This window comes from Myotis davidii, unplaced genomic scaffold, assembly GCF_000327345.1.
Source record: "Myotis davidii unplaced genomic scaffold, ASM32734v1 scaffold570, whole genome shotgun sequence".
In the NCBI taxonomy this organism is placed as follows: Eukaryota; Metazoa; Chordata; class Mammalia; order Chiroptera; family Vespertilionidae; genus Myotis; species Myotis davidii.
Window position 1 is genome coordinate 3,975,033 of NW_006283631.1, and position 12,357 is coordinate 3,987,389.

At 41.4% G+C, this 12,357-nt stretch overlaps 1 protein-coding gene across 8 annotated transcripts in view; it reads left to right on the forward strand.

Moving 5' to 3' along the window:
• VEPH1 (ventricular zone expressed PH domain containing 1) overlaps positions 1-12,357 on the forward strand; it is a 209,373-nt gene that overhangs the window by 55,195 nt on the left and 141,821 nt on the right. For all 8 annotated transcript variants that reach the window (XM_006753823.2, XM_015565560.1, XM_006753827.2 and 5 more), the window contains one exon: positions 5,546-5,712. In XM_006753823.2, coding sequence (XP_006753886.1) covers positions 5,546-5,712 — 167 coding nt within the window. The remainder of the gene's footprint in view (positions 1-5,545; positions 5,713-12,357) is intronic.

Consider the following 12,357-nt stretch of genomic DNA (forward strand, 5'->3'; position numbering starts at 1 on the left):
TAGGGAGTGAGGGCGGGGGTGGGGCGGGAACTGGGAGGAGGGGAGTTATGGGGGAAAAAAGAGGAACAAATGTAATAATCTGAACAATAAAGATTTAAATTTAAAAATATATATATATATACCCAAGATTGACAGAATTATAAGGAGAAATTGACAAATCCATAATTATAGAGGGAGATTTTAACATACCTCTCTCATAACCAAGTACAACTCTGTCATCACTAAGCATTCAAATGTAAAAAAAAAAAACTGCTCAAAGATACAGAAACTATGTCATTTCAAGTTCAACTTAATGAAATATATAGAGCATCACCCAGGTTTTACAAGCAAGTTTAATCAAACATTGAAAGAACTCATAATTTCTATCTTATCCAAACTGCTCCTGCAAGTAGAGTGTGCAGGAATGTGCTAAATTCTTTTTATATGTCTAGTAAGTATAGCAAAAAGAGACAAGGACAGTTCAAAAAAGAAATAGCATGCTAGTCTCCTTTAAGAACATAGATGCAAAAGCTCCAAATAAAATATTAGCAAAACAAACCCAGCATCATATGCATGAAAATACATCATAACCAAGTTGAGTTTATTCCAAGACCTCAAGATTGATTAAATGTTAGAAGATCTATTAATTTATTACATTATCAATTTGAAGAAGAAACCATATAATCATGTTAACAGATATAGAAAAGTTATTTAATAAAATTCAGTAGTCATTCATGTTCAAACTAGGAAACAGGAATGTAAACTGATAAAACATAAATACCAAAAATCTATAAAAACATATATATATATACACATAATGGTGAATCCTTAGAAACATACTCTTAAAAATAATAAGAAGAAGAATAAGAATAATAAAAGGATACTCATGGACATGGGTTCTACTCATCAAAGTGTTGGAGGTCCGGCCAACAAAGTAAGACAAAAATAAGCCACATAAGGGATAATGTTGGAAGGAAAGAAACAAAGTTGTTATCAATTATTCTAAGTTGATTATCCATATGCAAAATCTTAAGAGACTCTGAAGACAGGTTATTAATAAGAGAATTGAGCAACTTCTGTTGGGTGGAAGATCAATATACAAAAATCAATTGGTTTCTTAATACCAGCAGACAACTGAAAATACGTTTCTTAAAAAAAAAAAGCTTCCATTTACAATATCAATAACAAACATGGGATACTTAGAAATCAATTTAATGAAAGATACATAAAGTACAATATTATAAAACTTTACTGAAAATGTAAAAAAATATATATATGAATGTAAGGATATATCATGTTCTTCAGTAAGAGGACTCATTTTCATAAAGTCTATTGTCCCAAATTAGTCTATACATTAAATATATACAAAAAATAAAATCCTACCCTAGTTTTTTGAGGAAGTTGATAAAGTTGTGGTAAAATTTATGTAAAGGGGCCAAGAAGAATTTGAAGTTGAAGGTGAAGAAATTTGCCCTATGAAATATAATGATCTATATATATAAAAGCCTAAACAATTGTCCAACCATTTGACAGTCAAACAGGTAGCTATGACATGCAATGACCATCAGGGAGCAGATGCTCTGATCAGTAGCTATGACATGCACTGACCACCAGGGGAGGAAGACTATCAATGCAGGAGCTGCCGAGCTGTGGTGACTTGGCAGCTGCGGTTCTCGGTTGACACACCCGGAACCAGAGAGGAAGGAGCCCAATTCCAGGGTGCATCACCCAAGAACTGCCTTCTTGCAATCTGGGATCCCTCAGGGAAGTCAGAGAGCCGGTTTCAGCCCAATCCCTGCAGGCCAGGCCAAATGACCCCAGTAGTGCACGAATCCATGCACCGGGCCTCTTGTTAATTATAATTTTTAAAAATTATAATTGGTGAAGGTATGATAAATACCCAGAAACAAACCCAGACACATGGGAAACCTTATTTTGGAAAAAGCTATTACAAATCAGAAGAGAAACAATTGATGATTACTTAATAAAAGGACCTGGGACCATGGTTTAAAATAAACATGCAAAAAAATATATAACTAGATCTCTTCCTCATATGTACAAAAGTAAAGTCCAGATGAATTTCAGACAAATATAAAAACAAAACGATAATGCTTTTAGGAGAAAATATAGAAAAAAAATTACATGTACTTATATGAGAGAAAGATTTCTCAATGATAACAAAAATAGACTATAAAGAAATTTTTAAAATCAACTAGATTAAGACTGCAACTTTAAAACAGATAAACAAATAATTAGTGCCTAGATTAAATAAGGAATGTCTACAAATCAATAAGAAAACCAAACATCCCAATCCAAAATAGGCAAAGGATATGTATGAATGGCCAAATCATGGGAGAGGAAATGACCTATAAACATATAAAAAGGGGTGTGCTCAGCCTCATGAGAGTAATTAAGGAAATGAAAATTAAAACAACAAAAAAGATGAGCTATTTTCTCACATCCCATCAGAGTGGGAAAAAGGGAGGTCTGTCAAGACCAAATGTTGGCAAGAATGTAGAGCAACGGAAACGTGCTGCTGGTGGGTGTATAAGTTGTTAAAATCATGTTGGTAGGTAGAATAATGTACCCCCAAAGATGTCCACATCTTAATCCCCATAACCAGTGAACATGGTATGTTTTATTGCACTGAAGATGGAACTGAGGATGTTATATATATATGTTACGAGAAAATCCTAGATTATCCAGAAGGACTCAATGTAAATCACAAAGATGCTTAAAAGTGGAAGAGAGAGGCAGAAAAGAGAATCAGAGAAAGAGGTGTGATAAAGGAAGCCGGGTCAGAGAGATGCTATGTCGATGACATTGAAGATGGAGGAAGGGGACCCTAAGCCAAAGAATTCTGGTGGTGTCCTGAAGCTAGAAGGGCCAAGGAAACGTATTCCTTCCTACAACCTCCAAAAAGGAAGCCAGCCCCTTCCAATACCTGACCTTTAGCCCGGTTAGACTCACGTCAGCCTTCTGCATTGTAGAGATGTCTGATAATAAATTTGTGTTGTTTTGGACTACTAAGTTTTTGGTAATTCCTTATGGCAGCAATAGAAACCTATTACAACCACTTTTCATAAAAATTTTAGGAGATCTAGAAACTTTCCCAGGGACACACCCACTGCTTTGCTACCTTAGTATACGGTCTAGGGACCATCAGCATCACCTTCAAAGTTAGTAGAAATTCGGATTCTTAAGCACTACCCTCAATCGGCTGAATCAGTATCTGTGTTTTAACAAGTTGCCCAGATGATTGAGCGCCAAAGCAACCCCCAGAGCAGCCTCCCACATATAGACAAAGAAATAGGTATAAAAATTACAGCACTATTGGTAAAAGCAATTGTTAATAATAATTTATCTTTCAACCACAGAGCGTGTGAATAAATTGTTGCATACTTATATAATGGAATACCACACAGCTGTAAGAATAAATGGAGAGCTCCTTGGAGATAAAACTTCTAAGTAAGGTCAAATGGGGGAAAGCTGTGTTGCAAAGAAATATATTTAATATGATACAATAATATAGAATTTAAAACATGCAAAACAATACTATAAAATGCTTATTGATACATACACATGCAATTAAAGTGAAAAAAACACTCAGGAAGATGGTAAATACTAATTTCAGGACGGTGGTTGCTTCTGGGGAGAAAAATAAATGAGTGGGATGGGAAGCAATTATGCCATAAGGTTAAGTTTTGACAAAGCTGGTTGATAGGTATACCCGTGCTCCTTACAGTATTGTCTAATGACTTTGAATATTTCATAATTTAAAAGAATATACTAATTTATTAATGGAATTTATAGGATTTCTACATCAAAGTGTCATCATCAGTTTCTAACTCAAAAAAAATGTTCTTATGCATTTACTTTTGTATTCTTTGATTGAAATTCAAGCTAGCTGAAAAATGACTAATCTGGAGTTTTCCCCCTCAAGGCTCCCAGGGAGTATTGTACCAAAAAGCCTTACACCAATTTCCCATCCTGAATGCCAACAACAGTCCCATTCATCATGACCTTTTGCAGAGCTGATCAGTTTGTCTACATAATAAGCTCTATGATCCAATGTGTTCTGTATAGATTGGGCATTGCATTTAAAATTCCTGATCCTTTTAGGAAAAGCTGTTACTAAAAATAAACAAAATAAAACAATATTTTTCAATGCATACATTTTTTAAAAAAAGAAAACCTGAATATTTCCAATACCTTGTACTCTATGGGCATCTGATTAAAATCTGTTTGAGACCAATTCTGTAAACCACATATGGAAAAAGCAAGACTCATTATTTTTTGTCACTCAAATACATTGTTTGATCTAGAATCAGCCTTATTAAACTTAGTCATTGACATTCTGAAAATGCTGGCCTTCTTTCCTCTATTCTCATATCTAAATGTCCTTTATATATGAACTAGAGGCCCAATGCACAAAGATTCACGCAACAGGCCTTCCTTCCCCTGGCTGCCAGCACCACCTTCGCTCTGGCCAGGAGCCGCCTTCTGCCTTCGACTGCTGCCTAGAGGCCCGGAGCAGCCCGGGCGGGGTGGAATGCCACCTTTGTCGCATCAATTTGCATATTCCCTCCTTATTGGCTGTGGGCACTGCCATCTTTGTCGTGAAGTGATGATCAATTTGCATATTCTGTCTTTATTAGATAGGATTTGTCCCCACCATTTAATAAAGGTCTAAATATGTGTAATTACTGCTTATTTGATTCTTTCTGTGCATATTTTCTGTATACAAAGCTGAATTTAAAGTAAACAGAGGCAGGAAAATTCTTGTTCAAGAAATCCATAGAAGCCAGTTCTCCCGAGACAGTTAAGAACTTGAGAGGATTTTGAGAAAAAAACCCATACCATAAAGTGATAGGCAGATGTTTCCCATATGTTGTTTGCAGATAAATCCCTGTAGTTTATACAATATTTTTTCTTGAGATTTTGCCATTTTAAATCCAGTTGTTCATACATGTCTTTGAGGCAAATCACATGTGACAAACAAGCTGACTCTAAACTTCCCTTGAAATAGTGCAGAAATTAGAGATTTGAATTTGCTTTGCTACTCTCCAAACTTCTCATAAAAATAAGGCCTAGCCTCCATATGTCGATTGTGTAAGTCATATGCCTGGTATTTCTCAGGAATGTGCACACATTCCTCAGCAACTTTTTTGCTGTCCTTCAGTTCCATGTAGGTTCGTGCTTGTGACACTGCTTAATTTACATTTAAGCAACATCCAAATGTTCTCATCAGGAATTCTTTATCGGAACCGTTTCTTCTGAAGGGTGTGGTCTGGTTACTGTCAAAGTTTCCTCTCTCCCCATGGTGCATTACTCGGGAAAATTTTTCATTAGATATAACACTGATCACATCATAAAATATTCTCTTTTATGGATTCGGCCTAAATTGTGCTTTCACAATTTTTGGAACTAAACAGCATAAGGTACTGTTATTTTCAGCAGAAGACTTGGGCATCAGCTCGTGCTATGTATTACATTCCGTGCAAAGGTGATTTCATTGCTAGTAATGTAATTTCTTGGGCTCATCCCTTTATTGTTTTCTCAACAGGCAACACCATGTTGTTGAGGGTGTTACCTGCTGTGTATGAAAAGCAGCCTCAGCCAATTAACAGACACCTGACAGAACTCCTGGCCTTGATGTCGCAGCTGGAGCAGCCAGAGCAGTACCATCTTCTGCGGCTTCTGCACGTAGCCGCGAAGAGAAAGCAACCAGAGGTAAAGAGTACAGTATGCACTTGATGGTCCCCACAACCACGCATGTTTTGGGGCATGTGAATAGGATGTGTACTTCCGGTTAACTCTCTCATAGGCCTACACATGCTCATCCACCTTTTCTAGAGTCATAACAGTCAGGAGGGTGATGGCAGAAGTTGGATACTGCCTGGGGTTACTCTGGCCTGAGAAACAAAACCAATAGGATTTATGTGTGCATGTATTTTTTTATTCATCATGAGGAATTGGCTTGTGCCGTTATTGAAGCTGAGGAGTCCCACACTCTGTCATCTGCAAGCAGAGGATCCGGGAAAGCTAGTGATGTAGGTCAATGTAAGTCTGAAGATCTTAGAAACAAGAGAACTGATGGTGTGAGTTGTAGTCCAAGTCCTAAAGCCTGAGAACCTATGGGATGAACCCATGTCACCCCAATAAGTTCAATTTAAATAAATAAATAAATAAATATGTAAATAATCTGGGGCTGACACTGGCTAGATACCTGTCCCAAAGCCATGTGGGTCAGTCCAAGCTACATCGTAAACTCAGTCTAAATCTCGCCAATGAGATCTTTTTATCTCAAAGAGATCTTTTTACACTCAACAATTGAGGCTGTAAGGCTGTGGCTGGTAAAGCCTGTGGTGGGTCCAGAAGCCACAGCAGAAGGTGGCAGTCAGAAAGGTGAGCTGGGCAAGAGGAGGAGAATTGAACTGAACAAGGAGGAGAGGGTGGCAACAGATTCCTGCAGGTATTGTGGGTGCTGAGTATGGATCCCAGAAGGAAGAAGCAAGGATTTGGGAAGCATCCACAGTGGTGAGAATGGGCCCTGCCCATGCCAGGATCCTACCCAGTGGGAAGATGCTGTGACAGGTAACTCTCCATCACTTTGTTTCCCATCAACGCTCACCTTCATGGTAAGGCAGCCCCGCCTAACCTCCTTCGGTCCTCAGCCCTTCAATTGCTCACCCTTGACTGCTGAGGGGCACAGGCAGTGAGCTAGAGGAGCACCTGATTCACCTCCTCTCTCTTAATTTGTCCCTTAATTAGACACTGGGCAAAGGGAATGGGAGGAGTTCAGACAAAGGGTTTACTGAGAGAGGACAGTGAAAATGTGGCAACAATCAGAAATGAGGACGAAGGCTTTCAATGATAGTCTAGTTCAATTAATTTCAGATGAAATAGGAAGCGAAAGGAAGAGGTTGTTAACCTTGGGAAATGTGGATGAAAGCAATGCTTTTCTTTCTGCATAAAAGCTGTGCCAATGCTCTGTAACCTGGACATAAAGTGTGTGGGTTCTCCAATGAGGGCAAAGTGCAAGAATGCCTTCCTCACTACCTACCTTCTGTGACTGGTGATAACCTGTTTTTCCAGGGATGCGGGGGGTCAATAGTCGGCCCGTGAGAAAGTATCTTCTCTATGTGCAGCTGAGTAGTCCATGAGATTGCAAACAAGGCATAGCTTCAACATCAACCATACATCTGTGAGCTTCCACGTGGCTGGCGGGGCAGGTGGTGCCCGTCCTCCATCACTGCCCTCTGGGTATGCCCTCTCAGGAAACCATCCTTCCTAGGTGAAGACAGGCAGTTCCTGGATGGTGATTCATGGCTGGAAGCTCCAGAGAATCCTCCGAGTCCACTTATAGGAAGAGGCTGGGTGGTCAATGTTCCAAGTGGCTTTCTGGAGCAAAGTCTGCATTCTTGGCTCCTAAAAATTATGCTGTAGTGGAGCCAATGAAAGGGACAGAATTTAGTAACACATGTGAGTGTATCTGTTATTATCCCCAGGACGTGGGCTTCTAGCCCTAACGGCAGCAAGTGTTGAGTTCAGCCCTCCATTGTTTAATGTACAGACCCAGAGGAACTCCTTTTGTGGTCTGGTCTCTAGAGAAGAGAGTCATTTTATAGGATTTTTCTCTCAGCAGTGTAGAGCATTTCTAGTTACATACCGATTCCTACAGCACCAAACACAGCTGACATGACTCAGAAGTTACTTTCACTATTTAAAATAGATGTCAGTTGCAGAACTGACATTAAGAAGATAGTGTTAAAAGGCATGCACACACACACAAACACACACACACACACACACACGTATAAAATGGTGGACACACACACAATAGCTGTACCTTTTATTCTATGCATTTAAGTTATGGTTCTATGTTTCCAGATGGCCCTACCCACAAGGTGCCCATGGCCTGGGATGAGATATGTCTACAACACTTCAGTTCAGTGACAGGATACTAAAATTGTCAGCAGACTGCTGTGGACGCAAAAAATAATCTAATCTAATAAAAGAGAAACATGCAAATTGTCTGTTCCCTTGCTACACCCACAAGCCACGTCCACAAGCCATGCCCACCAGCCAATCAGGAGTGAATATGCAAATTAACCCAACTAAGATGGTGGCAGCAACAGAGCTGGAGCAAAGACCCCCCCACACTGAAGGGGGTGTGGCCAGCCTGAAAATGGCCCTCAGCCCTTCACCCAGGCTGTCCAGGCACGCCAGGGGGCACCCCTACCCTGAAGGATCTGTGGCCAGTGTGCAAACAGCAATCAGCCCCTCACCCAGGCTGCCCAGGCATCCCAGTGGAGACCCCCACTCTGAAGGGGGTGTGACCAGTGGCAAACAGCCATCAGCCCCTCACCCAGGCTGGCCAGGCACCCAAGTGGGACTCCCACCCAATCCAGCAGGTGATCATCCCCTGAGGGGTCCCAGACTGTGCCCCCGAGTGCACAAATTTTTTTGCACCGGGCCTCTAGTCCTATATAATAAAGAGCTAATATGCTAAATAGATCGAACAGCAGAACAATCATCCAGACAACCTTCCAGATAAAGCCAGGACTGCGAGGGCCAAGCCCCTTGCACAAATTTCGTGCATCAGGTCTCTATTAAAAAATAAAATAAAAGGTAGTGATTAATTCTGCTCAGAAAGAAACAGAGAAGCCAGGGATAGGACCCTTCTATGGGCAACTTGCTCTACAAGGTTCTGGTCTGGACCTGGGCCCCCACCCTGTCCCCATCCACTGCCCCACCTACAAACACTGTCCAGGTAACTCACAATCCCTTCTCTGCATATCTCCATCCTGCTTCCAGGGCTTGTGCAGGCCTGTTGGCTGGGGCTGTTCTCCCAAGGACAGGCCATGTTAAGTGTGACCCCACAGGCCCAAAGGCTGTGGGCTGGAATATCCACAGACATGCATAGAAGACTCCTTGCAGGGCAAAGCCAGGGGTAGGGAGGGAAGTAAGCAGCAAGGAATGAGGGCTAGGGGTCATTTCCCCCTGTTCCTTCTACAAAGGCCACAAATTGCACAATCCAGCCAAGCCTCCCAGATTGCTATAAAGGCTTATGTGTCAGGTAGAAGGAAAGAACTTGTTTTTTTTAATAGCTGCTGAATATTAGGATGTGGCCTGGGGACCTCCATTTGTACTCTAGCCCCAGGTCCTGTATGTGTTTAGGATGGCCTGGAGGAAAGGGTTCCCAGAAATAGAGCTACTTAAGATTGACTTTGCAAGTATGTGTTCAAGCCACTGTGGGTAGTCAGTGGCATGCTGCTGAGTCAGAGGGTTCACGGGGGAAGAGGCAGCAGATTTCCCCATCAGTGAAGACCCTGGAATGCCATGGCACTGGGATTCCGGTCGTGGGCTGTGGGAAATCTTTGAAGGCCTGGCATGATCAGATGGGGTTTTAGGACAGTGACTCTGATGGCAGAGAGGAGGCTGAACACAGGGGAGAAAGACTTCAGGCTGGGAGGCCAGTTTGGGAGCTTTCTCAGTGCTCCATGAAATGGGGCTTATGGCCTGAACCAAGGCCACACCAGCTTGCCCTCTGCCAGCTATCCCTATTGTCTGAGTGGCCCCTATCTCTCAGCAAAGACAAGCTTCTCTGAGACGTGGAGCAGGGCCAATGAGGCAGCACCGAAAAGACCAGACCAAAGCAATGCTCTGCATTTGGAAAATTCTTCCTTATCCAAGAATAACCCATCTGAAGCCCAAAGCACCACTTCCCCATCACATGCGTGATAAACTCTGAGAAATATCTGTCTTTTCTATCACCACCATAATAAACTTTGGGTTATCAGGGAACTATAGCAAATAATCAACTTTTATCTAATTGGTAAAATTGGTATCACTTTATTCACATTGCTTGGGCATCTCTCCTCCTTGCTTCTTTTATGCATTCAATTCTGGTTAGGCCTTGAATCTTCATTTTTTTTCTTCTTTTCCTTTTTTATTTTTCTTCACGGGGCAACAGACATTATATACTCTTGCGTGCCTTGGAGGTAATTAAAATGAAATTGGCATGAGAGGGAGCACATGTCACAGAGACCGGGGTGTTCCGGGAATGAGACATGAAGAGCAGGGACAGGGAAATGGAACGTTATAGAATGGGACAGGAAGTGTGTAAGCATTTTCCATTCCTAAAGGCCTCGAGTTAGGTGTGCTGCCATGACCCGGAGCAGCTGGCCGACACTTCTGCCATGTGTGCCAGGGATCCCTCGTGGCTTCCCCTGAAGGACATACAATCGCGCCCAATGCACAGGCAGCATTTACTGAACTGCTCATTGCTCTGTGCCAGTTACCAGAAACTAGCCCAGTCCTTTCCTCCAAAGTCCTAGATAGGAATGTAAACTTTAAATTTACAGATAAGGACAATTTTACTTATCTCACAACTGTCTTCTTTTATGTCTCTATTACTTATGCTGCATATGGCACATGACAGTATATACGTGTACACAGTGTGTACAACTAACTATTCGAGTATATGGGAGTGTGTGATTATCCGAATGTTACCCTGTACAATCATTTAGACTTGTCTTTCTTTGATGTGTTCCTGCAATTCACCCTCCTGGCCAGGCTCTACGCTAGGCACTGAGTATACCATGATGTACAAAATAGAAATGATTCTTGACCTTGTAGACCTTTCAATCCAGTCTGCAAAAACAGACATCTAAACCAGCGATGAGAAGAAAGCGTGAGAAGGACCTGCTCAGACCCATTTAGCGTATGATTGGAGCTTCAGGAGGCACACTGGACTGAGAGAAGGAAATCTGAGGAAGGCTTCTTAGGAATTCACAGCTAATCTGAGGCCTCTGAATGACTGGGAGTTACCCAGCAAAGTTGGGGCAATAAGAATTATAGGCAAAGTGAATCACATGAGTCAAATCCCAGATGCAAGAGAAAAGTTAGCAGGTCAAGAAAACTTTAAAAAAAAATTTCAACTTTTTAAAGACATGATTGAAGTGTGTGATATATGATGAGATCTGGATGGGGAGAGAGTAGAAGAGGTGGCTGAGAAGATAAACCTAGAAAGATGGATAGGAGTCAGTTCAGAAAAGGTCAGCTAAGCCACTGGCCTGAGAGCAATGGCAAATCAGTGAGGTATTGTCAGCAGGGGCGGGTCACCATTGTGGCCACACGTGGGGAAGGGGTTGGACAGACAAGACTGAAGGCAGAGAGAACACTTAGGATGCTGTTAGGATAACCCAAATGCAGAGTGATTGGATCAGTGGTCTCAACTTAAATGTCCCTGCTGAGAGAGGACTTCCCTGACCCCCAGCCTAAATTAGGACCCTGGGGCAGTCTCACAGCATAGAATTTTCCCCTACATGAAATGTATTATATGCATTTCTGTTGCAATTATTTATTTTGCTAAATGTCTCCTTTTCTAGGTAGTGATTTATTCCATGAAGGCCTGTTATACTTATTAGCAACTGTAACTCCAGCATCTTGCAAATAAGAAGGACTCAGTAAATATTTGTGAATGAGTGTGTGAAAGTCCACCACCAGCGTGGCTTTTGGGGTTCAAAGGCTTGGAGGAAGAGCTGACGCACAAATGACACACAAGACGAAATATTAATTTTGATACTGGAGGAAACCAGAGGAAAACTCTACCATAGCAGTCAAGTTCTCTTGAGTCTCTGTTCCCAGCTGCTTTTATTAGCTAGAACACACAATTGCCTTTTAGGAATGCAAACAGACATATCAATGGTAATGTTTAGTAAACAGTAAGATTGTCAGGTTTTGGGGGAGTTTGCTTTAGGCCATCGAGTCAGCAACAAGTAATAAAATGTAAATATTCACCCTGTGAATACCATAGCAGTCAAGTTCTCTTGAGTCTCTGTTCCCAGCTGCTTTTATTAGCTAGAACACACAATTGCCTTTTAGGAATGCAAACAGACATATCAATGGTAATGTTTAGTAAACAGTAAGATTGTCAGGTTTTGGGGGAGTTTGCTTTAGGCCATCGAGTCAGCAACAAGTAATAAAATGTAAATATTCACCCTGTGAATATCAAATAAAATATATTCACCCTGTAAATATCAAAAGGAGTACCAGCCAGCCTTCTGCCGACTCCTCACATTTATGTATATATTTTTAATTAAATCTTTATGGTTCAGATTATTCAGCATGAGTGAGTGGATAGGTGAATGGAAATGAGAGGAGTGGACAGATCTGTGGGATACTTGGGAGATGGAATCAATAGGACTGGATGATTGAGGCTGTTGATAAGGGAAAAAGTCAGTTGTCAAGAATGAGTCTCGGATTTCTGGCTTGAGTTTCCAAGGAGATAAAGGTGTCACTTACGGAGAAAGAGACACTTGTGGCTAAGAGGTGGGAAAAGCGGGTTTGAGGCAGGGGGCGGATTGTTGT